This window comes from Penicillium alfredii (assembly GCF_028826965.1).
Source record: "Penicillium alfredii strain IBT 34128 chromosome Unknown utg000007l_segment0_segment0, whole genome shotgun sequence".
In the NCBI taxonomy this organism is placed as follows: domain Eukaryota; kingdom Fungi; phylum Ascomycota; class Eurotiomycetes; order Eurotiales; family Aspergillaceae; genus Penicillium; species Penicillium alfredii.
Window position 1 is genome coordinate 382,762 of NW_026622704.1, and position 18,609 is coordinate 401,370.

At 48.7% G+C, this 18,609-nt stretch overlaps 9 protein-coding genes across 9 annotated transcripts; 7 read left to right on the forward strand and 2 right to left on the reverse strand.

The window, feature by feature from the left end:
* Window positions 1-233: 233 nt before the first annotated feature.
* Window positions 234-869, reverse strand: NUU61_004814 (uncharacterized protein; the record flags this gene model as incomplete). Its single annotated transcript, XM_056655396.1, has 1 exon — window positions 234-869. The coding sequence occupies one exon, from the start codon at window positions 867-869 to the stop codon at window positions 234-236; it is 636 nt and encodes a 211-aa protein (XP_056511009.1).
* A 1,846-nt stretch (window positions 870-2,715) lies between these two features.
* NUU61_004815 (uncharacterized protein) lies at window positions 2,716-3,207 on the forward strand (the record flags this gene model as incomplete). Its single annotated transcript, XM_056655397.1, has 1 exon — window positions 2,716-3,207. The coding sequence occupies one exon, from the start codon at window positions 2,716-2,718 to the stop codon at window positions 3,205-3,207; it is 492 nt and encodes a 163-aa protein (XP_056511010.1).
* A 706-nt stretch (window positions 3,208-3,913) lies between these two features.
* NUU61_004816 (Tvp18 family protein) lies at window positions 3,914-4,392 on the reverse strand (the record flags this gene model as incomplete). Its single annotated transcript, XM_056655398.1, has 2 exons — window positions 3,914-4,214; window positions 4,268-4,392. The coding sequence occupies 2 exons, from the start codon at window positions 4,390-4,392 to the stop codon at window positions 3,914-3,916; spliced, it is 426 nt and encodes a 141-aa protein (XP_056511011.1).
* A 2,788-nt stretch (window positions 4,393-7,180) lies between these two features.
* On the forward strand, window positions 7,181-7,630 carry NUU61_004817 (uncharacterized protein; the record flags this gene model as incomplete). Its single annotated transcript, XM_056655399.1, has 3 exons — window positions 7,181-7,333; window positions 7,422-7,514; window positions 7,601-7,630. The coding sequence occupies 3 exons, from the start codon at window positions 7,181-7,183 to the stop codon at window positions 7,628-7,630; spliced, it is 276 nt and encodes a 91-aa protein (XP_056511012.1).
* A 1,039-nt stretch (window positions 7,631-8,669) lies between these two features.
* NUU61_004818 (uncharacterized protein) lies at window positions 8,670-9,182 on the forward strand (the record flags this gene model as incomplete). The annotated part of the gene is made up of 1 exon (XM_056655400.1): window positions 8,670-9,182. One exon carries the CDS (start codon window positions 8,670-8,672, stop codon window positions 9,180-9,182), a length of 513 nt encoding a protein of 170 aa, XP_056511013.1.
* A 2,394-nt stretch (window positions 9,183-11,576) lies between these two features.
* Window positions 11,577-13,283, forward strand: NUU61_004819 (cytochrome P450; the record flags this gene model as incomplete). Its single annotated transcript, XM_056655401.1, has 4 exons — window positions 11,577-11,739; window positions 11,813-12,143; window positions 12,196-12,409; window positions 12,471-13,283. Coding segments are annotated over 4 exons (1,521 nt in total), but the record flags the coding sequence as incomplete, so codon positions are not given.
* A 619-nt stretch (window positions 13,284-13,902) lies between these two features.
* On the forward strand, window positions 13,903-15,709 carry NUU61_004820 (MDR family MFS transporter; the record flags this gene model as incomplete). The annotated part of the gene is made up of 4 exons (XM_056655402.1): window positions 13,903-14,441; window positions 14,512-14,537; window positions 14,593-15,527; window positions 15,578-15,709. 4 exons carry the CDS (start codon window positions 13,903-13,905, stop codon window positions 15,707-15,709), a joined length of 1,632 nt encoding a protein of 543 aa, XP_056511015.1.
* A 241-nt stretch (window positions 15,710-15,950) lies between these two features.
* NUU61_004821 (uncharacterized protein) lies at window positions 15,951-16,313 on the forward strand (the record flags this gene model as incomplete). The annotated part of the gene is made up of 1 exon (XM_056655403.1): window positions 15,951-16,313. One exon carries the CDS (start codon window positions 15,951-15,953, stop codon window positions 16,311-16,313), a length of 363 nt encoding a protein of 120 aa, XP_056511016.1.
* A 751-nt stretch (window positions 16,314-17,064) lies between these two features.
* Window positions 17,065-18,315, forward strand: NUU61_004822 (uncharacterized protein; the record flags this gene model as incomplete). The annotated part of the gene is made up of 1 exon (XM_056655404.1): window positions 17,065-18,315. One exon carries the CDS (start codon window positions 17,065-17,067, stop codon window positions 18,313-18,315), a length of 1,251 nt encoding a protein of 416 aa, XP_056511017.1.
* Between the last annotated feature and the right edge of the window lie 294 nt (window positions 18,316-18,609).

The window sequence follows — 18,609 nt, forward strand, 5'->3', positions numbered from 1 at the left end:
TCTCTTGCTGTTTGGCCTACATCGCCTTAAGATTCAGGACTTCCACAAGGATGACAGGGCACCGCCTTGATCTTAAGGAAACGTAATGTATTTGATTATCTCCCAATGAGATCATAGGTTTGGCTTTTTCTGTTTATAGAAGATAGACAGAAAGAAAGAAAGCTCGGGATATCATCTGAAGTTCCATATTTTAAAATTAATATCCCATTCCTCTACCTCGAGTTTTCAGTCTGCTAGCAACCACCGCCACTACCAGCACCACCACCCGCAGCCCCAACCGTAAACACACTATCCCGACGAGCCCGTACAGAACCCTTATTCTGTCGTCGTTGTCGTTCTCGCACCGCAAGACCAGTCAGCAACACCATCCGATCAACCCGTTCACCATAATCCCCGGTCATATCCAGACGACCCGCGGTTAACGAATAAGTATCAGAAGAGAACACAGCCAAGACATTCTGGCTGTCCTCGTCCACCAGTTTCATGTTCGCATAGGGACTGGAATGGCTGCCCATAGAACGGGTCTTTTTCCAAACGAGGTGGCTTAGTTGGCCCTGGATGGGGATATAGAAAGAATAACTCGCGGACACAAGACCTTTCTTGATCAGAGGTACCCAGTCTGTCTTATTGGTCTGCTCGTCCTCGATTAATGTGACATCGCAATCTGATGAAAGGCGCCGGAACTTGGATAGCCCGATGACGGAGTCATTGATGTCGGCCCCGTCGTGGATAGTGATATCGGGCTTTTGGGATGAAAACTGGGAGTTTTCGATGAAGAAGTGACGCTTGCCTCCGTCTTTACTATCGGTGACCGCACGGTAATGGCGGCCCCAGGATTCTTCAGTGACGTGAAATTGAGTAGAGGACATGTCTAGAGCGAGGATTGTCTCTAGTCTTGCAAAATAATAGTAGTAGTGGCATAAGAATTCCCATGTGCCAAGAGGGATCTGCTGTTGCATTTGATCTTCCGAGGTGCTTCAATGCGATAGATATATCCTGGCCCCCTTGTCTTGCAGCCCCCCCCCCCGGTAGCTGGTCCATGGTAGCGAAAATGCCGATCGGTTTTTTTTTTTTTTTTTCATCACAGCACGGTTCTATGGTTCATGCAACAGACAATAATCAGCTCCTCTCGCACTATCCAGTTATATGCCTTGACCCCTACCAATCAATAAGAACACTGCCCAAACTCACAACCCTAGTCCGTGCGATCGCCACAACTGTTGATATATGGCGATCCGGCCCCCACGGGGACCGTGGATGTTGCGTGTGGGGAAGACACGCCAATCAGGGAGAAACCACGATGGCTTAACGTCATCAGTTACACAATTCCGATCCCGGCATCATCTGATAATCTTGTTTCTCTCCTCGCTTGATGATAAGGCTGCGGCAGGACTTGAAAAACCAAACTCTTCTTGTGCATCCAGTCGAAGTACAGCACACAGGTCGGCATACCACGTTCGGCAGGTAAACATATACCAACTGACGGGCAACATGAATCATGCGTTATCTCCAAGCCAGGGTTATGCATCTTGCAAATTACTAGTTTCAAACATGCGTTGGTTCGACATACCTAACTCGGTAGTGCTTTGCTGCCGAGCTGAGAATTGAAGGTCTCTAGTCCACCGATCTTTAACCTCACGAGGAGACATTTCTCACAAATCATATGCGCCGAGAGTTCTCGGAGGTGCATGCTGATGCTTTCCCTGCCCTATGAATTGCGTCCAAACGGTTGATCATGATTATGCATAGAGTAACGGATCAGCACCGATCCAGTGTGGATCAAATCCGACCGGCCATAGTCCCCGAGATCCCTGTCCTATGTTGTATCGGGTGCCGATCAAATCGTGAGATGATGCAAGAGAATTTGGGGTATTTTTTTTTTTTTTTTTTTCGGCGCCCAGTTCTCCAGTATTTTGTCATTGGGATAAGAAAAAAAAAAGAATGCATATGCAGCTTGAGATAATAAACACTGCTGTGCATATAGGGCTTCAAGGGCAAGATCCTGAAGGATGGAGGTTAACCAAAGCTATGACCAGAAGGGTAGCAGATGTGTACAGTATATGCCCTATATTCTTGCACTCTTCAGAGACTTGATATATGCTGTGATCATCTATTGTAGAAACTTGATCTAAATTTATTGAACCATGCCTACAGCGATTGAGGATCATCCTGTTCTTAAAATTCCATGGGGCCAAATGTAACCCCCCGGATCATGCGTCCTGTCCCAAGCCACGCGCAACCGGGATACGGCAGACATTGGGCTGTGATGATCTCGACGTGATGTGTTACATGTGCAAGAGGATCTCACTCCGACTCTTGGATTCTAGCTAGCGATGACGCTGGCAATCGGGCTAAGGATATGCTAGTGTAAAGTAATGAAAGCGGATATACATCCTCATGCTCGAGATCCTGATATCCCTACTGGCTGAGAGCAGCTAGGGCTCGTAAAATCTCCCCCCGGCTTTGTGGCCAGGCACGGTGTGTTGATCGCAGTGGGGTGAGCTAGCGGTTCCTGTCCATCTTCAGATATAAAAAGGGCATGTAAAACCCCAGGGGAAAGATTTAGACAACAACCATCTCATCATCTTCAAGAATACAACCCAGATCTTCATTTTGCGGCTCAAGGGAGACTCTCAGAAAGAGTCAATTGCATTCAATCGCAAAACAACCACTGCATTCTATATCAATTCCACACATACCCTTCTTTCTCCAACGATGAAGTTCCTCCCCATCCTCACAACCCTAACCACCCTCACTGCCGCAAGCGCCATCCCACCCACCGACAACGCACTCGCCCGCCGCGGCGACGGCCCCGAAGATAAATCAGGCAACTCGCAATTCGTGCTGCAGTGCGAGGGCACGACGGTGCCCAACCCCGGCGGCGCCGGCGGCGAGGGAGAAGGCGGCGGATCCTATTTCAACAGCAATATGGTGTTCAACGCCAACGGGCAAAAGATCAACCCCGAAGCCTGTACCCAGAAGGACAGCGTCTGTGACAACTGCCTCTTCTCTGGGGGTGGGCTCAGCTCCCCCACTAATGTTACTGGGTGCTGGAACCCGCCCGGTGGTAAGAGGGGCTGCACAATCCAGTTCATGTACAATGGACACGACTATGACAGTGATAAGGGGGATAAGGCTTGTGGGACGACGAATCAGTTCCAGCCTTTTGCTTTTGATTTGAGTGCGCTGTGCTACTTTAATGTTTGATTCTTTTGTCTTCTGGCTTGAATACGGGAATGATTATGGACATGATGCTGTTATATGCTAGCTAGCTTTGGGGGATTCGGTCTCTGTTCTTTTTGTTGCGCTAACTCGGGTCTTTCTTTGTGCATATCGTGCTATGATGCACCCAGTATATGCCGAAATGATTGTCTATGTTGCTGTTTTTATGCATATTCTCGATTATAGTCCTCTAGGCAACTAGCATAGGGAACTCTCGATTCTTGAGGTGGTAGTAAGAAGCGCCGAGCAAATGAATTCCTCTTAGTTAATCTCAATCAAGACAACCTTGAAAGCATGGATTCATGCATGGCCATCGGCAGAACAGGCATTACAGGCATTACAAGCTGGCCGAGTCACTCCAGAGATAAAGAGTAGCAATCATAATACCTAACACGGACTCTAACCATACATGAAAGTCCCGAAGATGTTTGCAGGAACGCTCATCGACTTTGAAAACAAAGACATGCTCGGCGTGCTCATCCCAAGCAAATGGAGACATACAAGTACAGAATGACAAGGAAAGAATAAAGAGAGATCATGGCGCATTCCAATGCCCGGTACCCATCACGATTGGGGAGGCATCGAGCATCGGGTATTTCATCAACCGCCCAGGGTAATATGCCGACAAGCAGACATTCCAGCCCCAGTAGAAAGAGCACGCAGGAAGGGTCTCGATTAAGACGTCAAGGCATCAGACGATCATCTGCGCAATGCCTTGGCCTCCCAGAGTCTTGCTACCGACAAACTCCTGGCTCTTAAGGCCGGCCAGCGCATAGAAGGCCGCCGCAATGATGAGCACCACCGCAACAGCAATCAGACTCGAGGCGCCGCTGCAAAGACTGGCCCATTGGATAGCGCTCAGGATGGTGTACATGGCGGCGCGCATCCAGTTGGTGGTGAAGCGGCGAATGAACTCATCGAACTTGCCGGACGTGGGACAGATGCGGAGGAGGAAGGGGATTTCAACGAAGATCAGGACAAACGCGGAGCAGCTAGATATGGTCAGGATACTTGGTCGCACTTTCCAGCGGGCGGTCGAACTCACAGGCAGAGAACACTAAACACGATGCGCAGAGCATGTAGTGTGAAGATGTTGGCAATGCCGAGGGCAAAGCAGAGCACAATGCCTACCACACCCGTCCTAGAGATAACCTTGTCAGACCGGAGCATTTATTTGCGGGGAGCGAAAGCAAGGGTTCGGAAGTCGCAGGTGCCGCCCAGGTGTTAGGCAGCCATCCTTCAACTGCGGTTTTCCTCCACGGCCGGGTTCGAAGGAGGGATTATTGGGGAAATGGATACAACATGGTATACTGACCATTGTCCGTAGATGCCTGGGCGATGGCGATATTAGCAAGACTGGGGCTGATCGACGTCGCAACGTCGGAACACAAGGTGATACGTACTGAAGTTTCTCGAGCGAAACTCCTCGGCCAGGGTCATGATGGGCTAAGATATGATGAGAGTCAAGCAGCGACCGGATGAAATATTGAATTCGAGGTCGCTGAAGACAGAATTTCGCGGGGGATTGAGGGATTGAAATGTTCCAAGAGTCGAGACTCCGAAAGTGTCCACGCGGCGGATGGCGCTGGGCGGTCAACCGCTGAAACACAAACAAAAACAAAGACGGGATGAACAGAATGCGCAAGATAAAGATATTTGAGGGTTTCTGGGTATATTTGGCTCTTTGATACTTGGAGTAGATTCTTATTGCCGATTCGATCAAATAGTTGACTTCTCCTAAGCCTTGCTTAAGGTTCATGACACTGTAAGCGCAAGATTCCGATTTATATTTCTCCACCATCAAGGCTGACATTTTTCATTTTAATTATTTTTCAAGGCAACAGCGTACTAGCCGGTATTTTTCAAGTGCTGGTAGATCTAATATCAATATTCAAGCACATAATTAGGGAAGTAGAAAGCATCTAGTTAGCAGGTAGGTTATTCCAAGGCTATGTATGTAGGACATATTGATTTGCTAATTAGAGTAAGTGAAGGGGGTTTTGCTTACTATGCTTACTATGCACTAAAAAGCGGTTTGTTTCAGTAACACGGCAAGATGGCCGAGCGGTCTAAGGCGTGCGGTTCAGGCTCACCTGGACTCACTGGTTCTGTATCAGTTTCCGCATCTCCATCAGGGGACCTGGGTTCGAATCCCAGTCTTGTCATTTTTTTTCTGCGCTGGAATTTTATATATTCTATATCAGTTCCTATTTTATATCTCTTTCTTTTTCTCCTAGACAGCAAATCTTCTTCCTGCTAAAAATTAATATACCAGGGCCATGGTGAGACCTATCTTTTTATTCTGTAATAGTAGGACCTGTGAATTCCCTTTTCTGGTTAATTTTGCCGTTTCCGGTTTAACGCCCTATTACGCCGTCTTGTCACCTCACCACATAAAAGAACTCCCCTTCCTTTTGGCCTCCTTTCTTCCTCTATCTTTTTTCTTTCTACCCCGTCTACTTTACACTCACTGCTACGCCCCTGCGATTTGTCTCGCCTAATCGGAGTCCCCGTCAGCCCTACCCGACTCCCTTTTTTCTTTTCGGTCGTAAACTACGGCCGGGCTTTTTACCTCTACCTTAAGCTCTTTATTAGGATTATTTTCGCCTTTCTACCTATATAAGTAACGCCGGGAAGAGGTCGCCCCGGCTTTAGGGGAAGCTATATCCTAAATAGCGCTTTATATTTTCGCTAACTACTTACTTATATTCCGATCGATACGGAATTAATTAATATTTTCTTTTATCGAGTATTTCCTCAACGTAGTTCGCTTATTCTATTATTTCCCGAATTTTCCCTCTGTCCTTTTGCCCTCGATACCCTTCCTAGCCTCCTTAGTTCGCTGATTTACTACGCTACCTTACCTATCTTGCTACTCTATCCGTGTGACCTATTTCTTTATATCTACCCTATCTATATTCTCTACCTTAGTTCGTGGGTTAGTTCTTAGTAGCTATAGGTGCTACGCCTTATTATAACTATACAATAGCAAAAAAAACCTTATCGATGATCCTCTCGGGCTCGTGTTCGAACCTAATAGCCTAGAGCGAGCGGTTACTACCGTTTACCACCGTTAAGCTCTTAACCTTAAGAATCCTATTTAAACTAATAAAACCGAAAACACTTAAGCCTATCGATCTAGCGATCCCGAAGCGTAATACTTACCCGGCCCCTAAATAGAATCTAAACAATAGAAGATATTGCTAGGTCTCTTATTAGGTAAATACCCCTCTTAGGTTTTCGCTTTCCCTATACTGCCGATCCACGCGTTTTAGCTAAGCCGATATAATATCAAGGACACGGTGACGCTTAATCGTCTACGCTCGAGAATAGGGGTAGTAGACTAATCTACAGCATCGGGGCTGTGTGATACAACCTCAGATAGGGCCGAGCGAAGCGAGGCATACGGAGTCGGGCGTATTAGCACCCGGTTATCGTCATCGTCAGTCTCTCCAGCTTCTGAAGATATATCTTTAAATCCACCACGGGTTGATACCCGCCAATAGCGCAAACAACGCAGTCTCGCCTGGTTTCAGCTGATGCTTCATCCCGAGGCCAAAGATGGCCTGCGACTGCGCAATCCCGCCCATGATCATGCAGTCACCTAAAAAATGGAGACCGGATTGACGACTGCAGTGGGTCTGGATGAGGGAGTAACCAGCGAGGCTGATGAGGACTGTGTCCGATGACTTGCAATCTCGGGTTGTTTGGAATCTTGTGCTCTAGGCCGAGAGGTGGTTTGTGTTGTGAGCGGTCGTCGTTTAAAGATGCTACGGTTCTATTATGCCCGCATGCCACCGACGGTGGAGGCCTTTTCAGAGAAGCAACACCTCCTTCGTGTTGTAGCGGACAATTACCGCCGACTCTGAAGCTTGCAGGGACAGCAGATTCCCGTCTGTCTAAGGTCTTCGAGCCATAGGTCACATCTTGGTACCATAGCGAATTAATGGCCTAGATGATGATCCTGAGCTGGTCTAGGACTCGACTTCAGCGTGCGAATAATGATGCGAACTCCAGTTTCTTCGAGGAGGAGCGCAAGAAAGCTCTGGCCGTGCTCCGATCGTATGGAGTTGTCTACAGCGACAGTGAGTGGCCTTCGTTCCGTGACCGGGTGGGAAAATATCTCTACTGGGACTCACAAGTCCCTAGGGTCTTGTCGCTACTAAAGAAATCTGTTTTATCGCCGCCTACTGTACCAGCTCTGGGGATTGATGCTGCTTAATGACGCCAAGCAGCAGGAGCGCATTACGGGTATATATCTGGAGCAGACCGTTTACTATTGGACTTCCTGTGTGTTTTTGATCTCTAGAGGATCCAAGATCCCGTCTTTAGGTAGGGTTTTGGACCGCAACCCACTCTTGTTTTTATATTTTTATAGCTCTACGGTACGGTGGAGAAAGCAATATAGAAAAACGGCTTCCGTGCTTAAACTCGAGTCATTGAACTAGACCTACAGCACGATATAGTTAAATGCTTTATCCTGCAAAAGGGTAGCATCCGATATATCCTGCGAATGCTCTCGACAGATAGGACACCTCTTCGGTGTTTCAAGATCTCCTGCGCACAACTCGCAGACCATATGCCCACATAGGATAGTCACCGAGCGATCTGGCTATATATAGCAGATCTTGCATTCTAAAACATGCCTTTCTCTTTGCTAGGAAAGTTCCTCTTGCGTCTTTTGATGCTTCTTCCTCTCCCGGTGAAGTTCATCTCGAAGCCTGCGATTTTTCTCTTGTAGGCGTTGCATTTTATGGAAGCTTGAGAATGCTGGCCGGCAGCCTGCTTCCTGAAAAATCTCGTGGTCAGCGGATAAATAATATTCCGTAAATGATTCTACCCAATTCGCGACCTAACAACCCAGTTTTGCTTAGCTGCGCGCCAGTCAACCGGACCAATAGCGGAACGCGGCCTACATGGCATGACAGTCAAATACCGATACCGAGAGAAAACGGGGTAACTCAAGTTGATATACACTTGCATTCATGAACAGACGGGGCAAGGCAGGGCAAGGCGGGGACAGAGGTGAACAGACGGCGGTAGGATGATGTTATTTCGAACTGAGCAAGAGCCGCACTGTGAACTCACCCGAATAGCACCACTCAATTTTGCATCACCCATGTTTATTAGGTTCTGATTGGCTCAGCCTTCATCGAAGGAAGACATCAGCGTGCCGCTGATCTGTTGCTCTTGCATTGGTTGGGGCGGGATGCGGTCCGATTGGGTGTGACGGAGGGGTCCACACTGTCACTAAGGCGACCAACCTTCACCGCTCCTCGTGCTGACTGGGGACAGCCCAAAGAAGGCAAGCGCGGAAGAACATTGATCCTCCCGCTCAACAAAGAATGATGAACTTTCCATTGAAGCGAGACTTATATCCTCTCCATATATGCACGGGGAGGTTAGCAACGCCCATTCATTGCCACACAATCACACCTTTACCATCCATGGACGACTCAATTCAACAGATCCGCAACCGCATCCTGGGCCAAATTCGAGAGGTCTTGTTCGAGTTGCCTGAAGATGATGTTACCGGAACGATGCGAATACTGGGTGATACCCCAACTAGGATTCTTGATCCGAACGATTATTTAGAATCGATGCGTCCATTTACCTTGGAGGTGCAGAATAGCCTCTGTGCGCGCCATGGGAATAACACCACTCGTTTGCTTGCGGTCACGATTCACCCCGACAAGCATTCCTATTTCGTTGTCGACCTTAACAATGCCGACTATGACTACCAAACGGCCCACGAATGCAAGTTATCTGTACCGGTCCATGTCCTCCGCTTATCATCAAAAAGAAAACCCACGATCAGTCGACGAAGAGTGCTAGATTCAGTAATCGCAGAGACTCTTCGGAAGCTGCACGATGACCATGGCCAAGACCCCCTCCCTTTGTTTGACAATCACTGCGACAATAATCGTTATTACGGCAATCCACGGAGCCTCCAGCATTGATCTTGGACAGGCTTGCAGCTGTCCGCAATGGAAAAAGAAGATCTTGTTGTCATTTAGGCGCCACCATACGTTTGCCGGGGAAGATCAGGCGTGAATTCGACAAGATATTGTAGCTAGATGGCGACCCGTATCGAATGTTCGGCTCCTTCATCAATCGCGAAGTAGGGTAAATCACTCAAAGTAAGATAGATCTGTTGGGTTCGGCACGAGCCCGACCAATAATCTGAGGAAATCCTTGGCCCTGGGACCTTCCTTCCACTCTATGTGACTCTGATACCAGCATCTTAGGCCAACGCGAATCTGCCACGTCCATCACACTGTTCCAGTCTTTCCCCGCCACTCGAAAATACATTGGGCATGTCCATTTTAATTTCAAATTAGCGCGCTTGGACCTCCTGGTCTTCGGGTTATATAGAGTGCGGCCGCCGCGGCCCAAAGTTACGGGTGGAAAGGCGGCCGTTTCTGGCCTCCAAAGCGGCCATTTTCGGCGTCAATTTCACAGGTCCTCATATTCTAGTTGTAAATCTACCTAGCGGTGCTGGCATTGTAGCCGGCAACGAATGGATACTAATGCTCAGAAAAAGACCACCTCTGCGATAAACACAGCGCTATATATAGTATTTCCATTTTTTTAGCCTCCGCAGTGTGTCCCTATAAGTCCAAAATTTTTATCTTATAAAAATTTTGCATCCTGTAAATAAAGGCCGCCTGACCTGCGAGGCTCACAGGCTCACACCCTCAACTTGACGGCCTTTTTTGTTCAAATAAAATTTATGATTATCCGGCTACTTCTTCCCATATCTAAGCCTTCCTTGAATATTAAATCAGGGATACAGTCTCGTTCCTGTTCCATAGAACGAGATGGGTGCTCAGAGAGAATCCCTACTTCCCCAGGTAGGATCTTCGAGCTTTACAGCAACCATGCGCATCGAACGTAACCAAACAATCATTTCACTCTCAACTTCCTTAAAACAGCAGGCCACATGGTAATGCATAATGCCGATAAAGTATAGAGTCCATCGCCGAGGTCAATCTGCAGGCATTCCCCCAAACCGTAGCTGAACTTCTCTAAACAGCGCAAATATATGCTAGGGTGACTCCTTATCGATGAATATGAAAGTTATGTGGCACGCTCGCAACCAGTAATAATCCAGCGGAATAGGTCTTACCGTAGTGATGATGGTCAAACTCGCTCCTGGACGTCTTGACTCCTCGAGGAGTACATGGCCTGTATTAATGATAGAGTAGCCGGCGAGCCCTATGTTATTTATAGGGCTAAGGATCATTTACTATATAGCGAGGAGAACGCAAGGATAATCGGGTATGGAGCCCTCGGCAGATGTATGCAGACGCTGGCCACTGGTCTGGGGATGAAGGTAATTGTAGCCGAGCGGCGAGGAACAAGTCCGCAAGCAGATCAGGGTTTCTCCTAAGACGCTCTTTGAAGATCAATCGAGTAACATTGGATTAGATATTATTTTTTATTATTATATTTTATTCCAAGAGGCGAGAGGCTATGACAGGAAGGAATACAGCTTGGATAGACATGATTTCTTTTTCTTATTTTATATCGGAAATCTAGATCTTACCTTTGAGCGGTCATCCATTCATTAGTACCTAAAAGCCCTACAATAACTCTATGCATATCAACGATGTAATACCCCGTTGGGGGACATCCGCAGACACGTCGAGAACCTAACCCTAGAAGTATTATTGATGTAGCCCCGACTCTCTCGCATGATTAGCATGTGCATATCGGCAGAAAAAGTCATTTTATTAAAAAACAAATTATACCTAATTTAGCATAAACCAGCAAAAAGCAATTGACAAGACTGGGATTCGAACCCAGGTCCCCTGATGGAGATGCGGAAACTGATCAGATCAGTAGTTCAAGTGGGCCTGAACCGCACGCCTTAGACCGCTCGGCCATCTTGCCGTGTTGTTGAATGAAGAGATCAGGTTTATGCTCCACCAGACAAGACTTTAAAGTCCCGTTTGGGTAGAGCAGCATTCACCCAAAAGAACAATATCAATGGGTCTAATGTTGTTTCGGTAGACATTTTAGAACATTGCAATCAAATCCATAAATACTTATTTAAATAAACAGGCGGAGATAGATTTTCCTAGATGTATGTGTTACTCAAAACTGTAAGCTGGCACGCGGACGGAGCATTCGGGATCCACATAGTCAATCCTGCGACTCGTACACCCCGGGGCCGTCGAGTCCTCCGCTTACTCTTACTCAACTGACTCGATTGATTCGACTCTTATGTTCCGGTGTTTAAATTCAACAGCCAGTCATTATCCTTGTGTTTTTCAATGATTACTCTTTCTTAATCGCAAGGCCTTATGGCGCTCCTCCAGATAATCGAGACCACTTTGGTCTTAATAGTGCTATGGACAGTCGCTGAAGCTATTCGGCGACTCCATTTCCACCCTCTGGCTTCCATTCCGGGGCCCCGCCTCGCAGCGTTGACCTGGTGGTATGAGTTCTACTTCGATGCCATTCAGCCTGGCCAGTATATTTTCAAGATTCAGGAACTCCATAAGCAGTATGGTATGTTCCAAGGCATCTACAATGAACAAGACCGAGACAGGGACGACAAATTGATATCGTCATGTCTTATCAGGCCCCATCCTCCGAATTACTCCGGATGAGATTCACCTCAGCGATGTCGGTTACTTGAACACAATTTATGCACCGTCCATGACCCGTCGGGATAAATATGACCACCCACTCAAAGCCCTTCGAGTCCCCGGAGGAGTAGGCACGACCGTGGATCACAGTCTCCATAAAATCCGTCGCGACGCTCTGGTGCCCTTTTTCAGTAAACGCAATGTTCTGTTTCTGGAACGCTTGATCACCGAGAAGGTTGATCAATTGTGCCAATTGATTGGGAAGCACGCTTCTACAGAAACACCGGTGAATTTGTCGGACGCTTTTTTTGCTCTCTCTAATGAGTATGGTCCTGTGATTCCGCATGAGCAATGCCATACAACTAACCAAGAACAGTGTTGCCACTAATTTCCTCTTTGCTCATCAAGGCAATGTTCTTGCCGACGAGACCAAGGCTGCTACTCTTCGTGATAACGGCAATCGACTTCTACAGGGGATCCATTTGAACAAGCATCTCCCGTGGATCTCCGACTTTTTGGAATCTCTTCCACACTCTCTCAGCAGACCCATGATGCCCCCTGGTCTGATGGACATGCTGGATCTATTCGACGTAAGGCTTTCGAGGGAATGTACCTTTTTTTCCATTCGGACTTTTTTAACACATTCAACAGAGAGTGCGCGCCGAGTTGGTCGGTATCATGAAAGCCAAAGAATCCGGAGCTACCAGTGAAAAGCCCATAGGCCCAACAGGGAAAGAATCAGTATATGACTCGGTTCTTGATAACCCGAGCTTACCGGCCTCGGAAAAGACCCTGCTGCGACTCGAGCAGGAAGGTGCTTTACTCGTTTTGGCTGGGACCGAATCGCCCGCCCACACGCTGAACACCATCTTCTACCACCTCATCGCGAACCCCACAATTCTCGACAAGCTACGCACAGAGCTCAGTACAGTTTCCAGCCCTGCTCGCTGGACCCAGCTAGAACAGCTCCCGTACCTGTCAGCAGTCATCGAAGAAGGGAACCGGCTCTCCTTCGGCGTCACAATTCGAACAGCCCGTGTTGTATCTGAGCCATTTACATACACTCCTTCATCCTATGCCACCGCCTCTTCTTCGTCCGTGGGTCAGAAGTCTTATACGATTCCCGCTGGAACCCCGATGAGTACCTCTACTCTGAGCGCACACACGACCGAGATCGTCTTTCCTAACCCGTTTGCCTTTGACCCCGATCGCTGGCTCGGGGAGGAGGGCCAGGAGCGTCGGAAGTTCCAAATGGCGTTTAATAAGGGAAGCCGGAAATGCTTGGGAGTTGAGCTGGCGAGCGCGGAACTGTGTCTGGTGGTGGCGGCACTGGTGCGAAAATTTGAAATGAGTCTCTGGGAGACGGATGCAAGCGACGTTGCGTTTTTGCATGATTATCAAGTTGCGATGCCAAGGATGGATTCGCAGGGGGTTCGGGTGATGGCGAAACATGCTAACCACTGAACTTTGTGCCCTAACTGGATATGTGGTGCGTAGGATTGGTCTTAGTCTCTTTTCCAAATTGTCTTTCTTGAATTCTCCGGTAATCACCTCATCTCTCTGTCTGTGGTGATAATGGTGGTTTTTTAATCGCTTCTCGTCATTTTCCTGCTGGTGCCTTGCTTGCTATTTGGTGGTATCTTAGGGCCCAGAGGGCTTTTGCTGCCGTAGGGGGCCAAATGCTTGGTTTGCCCTGGTACTGGCTCCTGAAACGAAAAATTTCAATATTCTCCTAACTATGGCAAGATGGCCGAGCGGTCTAAGGCGTGCGGTTCAGGCCCACTTGAACTACTGATCTGATCAGTTTCCGCATCTCCATCAGGGGACCTGGGTTCGAATCCCAGTCTTGTCAGTAGCTTTTTGTTACACTTTTTAGTGATTCGGTTTTCGGGGAAAAAATCGATTGGAGTGGATCTATGTATTACTTACTATTCCTTCAATACAAGCAAGCAAATGTGTGCCCGTTGATCGCCGGCCCCACCCGGGATGCCGAACACGATTACGATCACGACGCCATCTATATATAATATGGATTTCTTTCATGTTCAAAAAAAGAAGTAAAGCAGCAAAACACTGAGTCACTATGGCCAGTACAAGCCAGCAACACACAGTTCCATCTTCCTTACAAAATGGCGATTCCTCCCGTCGCAGCATGCTCGAAACGTCAATCGTCATGTTTTCGCTATGCGCCGCGGTATTTGTGGCTGCCCTCGACGTCACCATCATAACTACATCAATGCCCACTATCGCGGGCCATTTCCACTCGAAATCCGGCTACACATGGATTGGCAGCTCCTACATCCTGGCCAACACGGCGACCATCCCAGCCTGGGGCAAGGTGTCGGATATCTGGGGCAGGAAGCCGTTGCTGCTGATTGCCCTCGTCATCTTCTTTGCGGGCAGCCTAATCTGCTCGGTGGGAGATACTATGGCTCTGCTTTTGTTTGGGCGCGCGGTGCAAGGACTAGGGTCTGCCGGTCTCTTGACGCTGGTGAATATCTGTGTGAGCGATCTGTTCTCCTTGAGAGATCGGGGCTTGTATTTTGGTCTCATTTCTGTGGTATGGGCCTTGGCTTGTGGTGTTGCACCTGTGCTTGGGGGTATTTTCACGGAGAGAGCAACGTGAGTATGGTGCTTTCATGGAGACACCGCGGTATAGTTCATGGCTAACCATATCGGCATATGATGGCAGTTGGCGCTGGTGCTTCTGGATCAACTGTATGTATCTGTGGCACACCTTCTCTTCCATTTCAGAGATTTAACTGCAATTTAGTGCCTATCACGGGCCTCGTCTTCGTGCTGCTGTGGTTCACTCTCAGACTCGAAACTCCACGGACACCGATCAGGGATGGTCTCAAAGCAGTGGATTGGTCCGGCTGCGTGTTCGTGATTGGCAGCACCATCATGCTGCTACTCGGTCTCGACTTTGGCGGCGCCACACATCCCTGGAATTCAGCAACAGTAGTGTGCCTGATTGTATTCGGGGTCGTGGTTGTGGGGCTGTTCGTGGTCAACGAGTGGAAGATGGTCAAATACCCGGTTATCCCTCTGATCTTTTTTCGAGACAAGTCCGGGGTCGCCTCGTTCCTGGTCTGTTTCTGCCATGGGTTTATCTTCATGGGCGAGGCGTACTACCTGCCTCTTTATTTCCAGGCCGTGCTCGGCGTCAGCCCGATCATGTCTGGGGTTTATCTCTTGCCGCTTGTGCTGTCCATTTCCATTTCGGCGGCGCTGACGGGGATTTTTATTCAGAGAACTGGCAAATATGTACCTGCCATGTGGTTCGGCTTGGTTCTGTTGACGCTTGGGGTCGGGCTCCTCATCATTTTAGAGGACACAGCCAACTGGGGCAAAATTATGGGGTTTCAAATTATCTCGGGCGCGGGCGTGGGTCTCAATTTTGAGGGTCCGCTGTTGGCATTGCAGGCGATCGTTGGCGTAGAGAACACCGCGACGGCCACCGCGACAATTGGATTTGTGCGCAGTCTTTCCACGGCCGTGTCTGTGGTAATTGGAGCTGTGGTATTCCAGAACCAAATGGTACAAGAAGGTCCTAAGCTGGTCGGAGTTCTGGGTGAGAAGCTGGCTAGCCAGCTTGCAGATGGCGGTGCCACCGCCAGCATCGAGTTGATTGAGACGCTCCCCATGACACAGAAGTTAGCGGCACGGCACGCCTTTTATATGTCGCTCCGGACCATGTGGATTATGGTGAGTTGCTGTTTTTGGCAGTTAGCCCTAATCGCTGACTCCATCGCTAGTATGTGGCCTTTGCGGCCGTTGGGCTTCTGGCTGGGTTTTTTGTAGATGCGCATTATCTGAGCAAAGAGCACAAAACGGTTGTTCTCGGCTTACGCGAAGAGCGGGAGCTATCGCAGTCAACATTGAATTGATTCCGCAGATCTCAAATCATCGGCGTTCAATCCACTTCTTGGCGGGTATGACAGCGCGTCTACGTCATGCCCAGAGCTGGTGAGATATCGGGCCATTTCACGGCTGGAAACCTGATTTCCACGGGATCTTCGAGATAAGTGAAGAAGTATTTAGTATGCACAAGATCGCTTGGGTCGATGGGTGATTTCCTATTCCCTATCGCATTGTCAATCCAAGGCTCAACCAAATCCGCCCTTCATAATGGCCAGCCTCCTACGACTCCAGCCCTCAATGCAGGCCCGATTTTCTCTCAAACCTATCGGTCGGTCATCCATTACTTTGCTGTCCCGACGCACGTACGCGCAAAACCCCTCCAACACCAAATCCGGCGACGGCCACAGCTCGGAGACGGAGCAGGCTCCAAACCACCCGGTCCCCTCCAACAAAGCGCAGCCTACCCTGAAGGATGGGAAGCAATCGCCCATGGCAGACATGGAGGGGAACCTGAAAGAAGATTTGCCCGAGGATGTGAAGAAGCATAACGCGGAGGTGGAGCAGCGTTATGATCGACCATACAATCATATCGCAGATGAAGGGAACATCGAGAATGCTTGGAAGAAGTAGCATCGCCTTTTTTTTTTTTCTTTTCAAGTTGGCGTTGGGGAGCTACGAATTTGTATCATAGTATAAGTGCTGTCTTTTGGGTGAGTGAGAACATTGATGTATACTTGAGTTTTGCTGGAAGATTGAACGCCAAAGCCCTGAAACATGAATGTATCCCGCATATCATTGAGATGTATGACCAAAACTGGGTTCCTCAAGTGCTTCGAATGCAAAGATTGAAGCTTCCATCGATTGAGTCCTCTACATCAACCTAATCTTTTGGTCGTGATACCCCAGTTGAAGGAAAATCTCGGCGTCTTGTTCTTTGGCAAAAGGGTGTGATTCCACCACGGTTGACACGGCAAGGCTTGTGTGCTGGCAGATCCTGAGCCTGGGACATACTTAACAACACCCTGGGCTGTGCTAAGGTAGATGAGTGGAGGGAGAAAAGGAACCTCAAAACCTCGGGGAGAAGGATATCTCGGATAAACAATTCTCCCACCCCCGGATTATTTACATGCCTTGGCAAACAGGCACATATTTACAGGTTGCCTCATCGAACCTTGGGAGGGTTGGAAAATACAGGTGAGATGATCATCCCCAACAGCGCGGGGCCATAACCTAGAGTCAGCGGGGCACGATGACGGATGGGCGCTGTTCCTGGGGCTCGCAGATCCACTCGTTCACCCCCACCGTGCTCGATTGTAACACCGGGGGTACTTCTACCTGTCCTGAGCCAAGGCCGCCTTCTTTGCACTTACACAGACACAGCATGCCACCTTCCACAGCACCCGAAGACCTCAAATTTGACGTTGCGGCACCTCCAGGTTGGACGTTTTCTCCGGGTGACACTATCATCGGCAACGTGGTGCGCCACGCGCCGATCGTCGCACCCGACGCCATCGTGACACTAGGCCTGATCGGTCGCTTAAGGGTCCGAATCTCAGAACAGGAGGGGCCCGGCACCTACAGTCAACACAAGTACACTCATTACCGCAGCGAATGGAATCTCATCAACCACAAACTAGATGTTATTTCGCGCGGGCCCTTGCACCTCGCTGAGGGTAGCGACGAGTCGCTCAGCTGGCCATTCTCCATTGATATTCCGACGGAGCCCATCGACACGGTGACACAAAACCGGATTCAAAAGGCCAGCTTTCTTCCACTCAACAAAGACGATCCTGCTTGCCATGTATTGCCTGGATCCTTTATTTCGGCAGGGAAAAGCACCATTGGCTCCTGCGAGGCCTATGTGGAGTATTTTCTGAAATCCGAGTTGCGATACATTCGCAGTGGCTCGGCTGAAGCTCACACCGTGACCTGGCCGGTCACTGTAAGGTACCCCGTGGAGGAAGCCGACTTGTTCAGCTTGCAGGTATCCCGGACTCAGGGCAAGATCCAGAGTCAGCGGCTGCTACCAGGAATGGAGAATAAGAGTCTGTCGCTCAAACAAAAGACCCTCAAGGCCTTTGGATCATCCAGCGTGCCAGAATTCCATTATCAAGTCGAATTTACTTTTCCTCACGTTCTCCAGCTGGATCATCCGTCGCCTATTCCCATAACATTGAATGTGGTACCTCAGCGCGATAAGATCAGCACCAACGTCAAAGAAGTCACACCGGATGTCCATATTCATGAACTCAAGATACTCCTTTGGCGTCGGACTTCAGCTCGCGCCCCGACCTACGACAAAGAGAATGTCCGCGGCGACACAATATTGTCTTCTATGGACTTTAAGCTTGAAACGGCTTTTAGGGATATCCAGACCCCATTGGTGATATCGATTGGAAAGGGCAATGAGCCGATCGATCTCGGCAGTATATTCCAGCTTTTCCTCCATCCCAATGGTCTAACGTCCGGGAAAAAGCGCTATCTATCCAGAGCCTCCGTCTACCCCACTTTTACTTCGTGGAGTATCCGGCACACTCATACGCTGGAGTGGAAGGTTTCTCTCACAATTGCAGGCGAGTTCCAAACGGTAGGAGCTAGCAATGTACCACTGCGAATAATTGGAGCAGCATGAACTACTCAGCATTATAGAACCATGTCTTCTAAAGTGATCTTTGCATAGTGTGATATCCCCGGAAGAAATCCATTAAATATACTTTCCTCTGTGGCCAGCTCTTCCATCGGTGGATACTTCACCATACAACCTACTGACCCTCGCCTCGCCCAGACGACTTTAGAAGGCATATGAGAGAGTAAAATCCATATCCTTATAGTCTTATTGCCTATATATCCCAAAAATATAGTAAATAGAGAATAAAGCCTCTTAAAGGGAGTAAAAGTTCTTTTTATTCAGAATCTCTATCTTTTC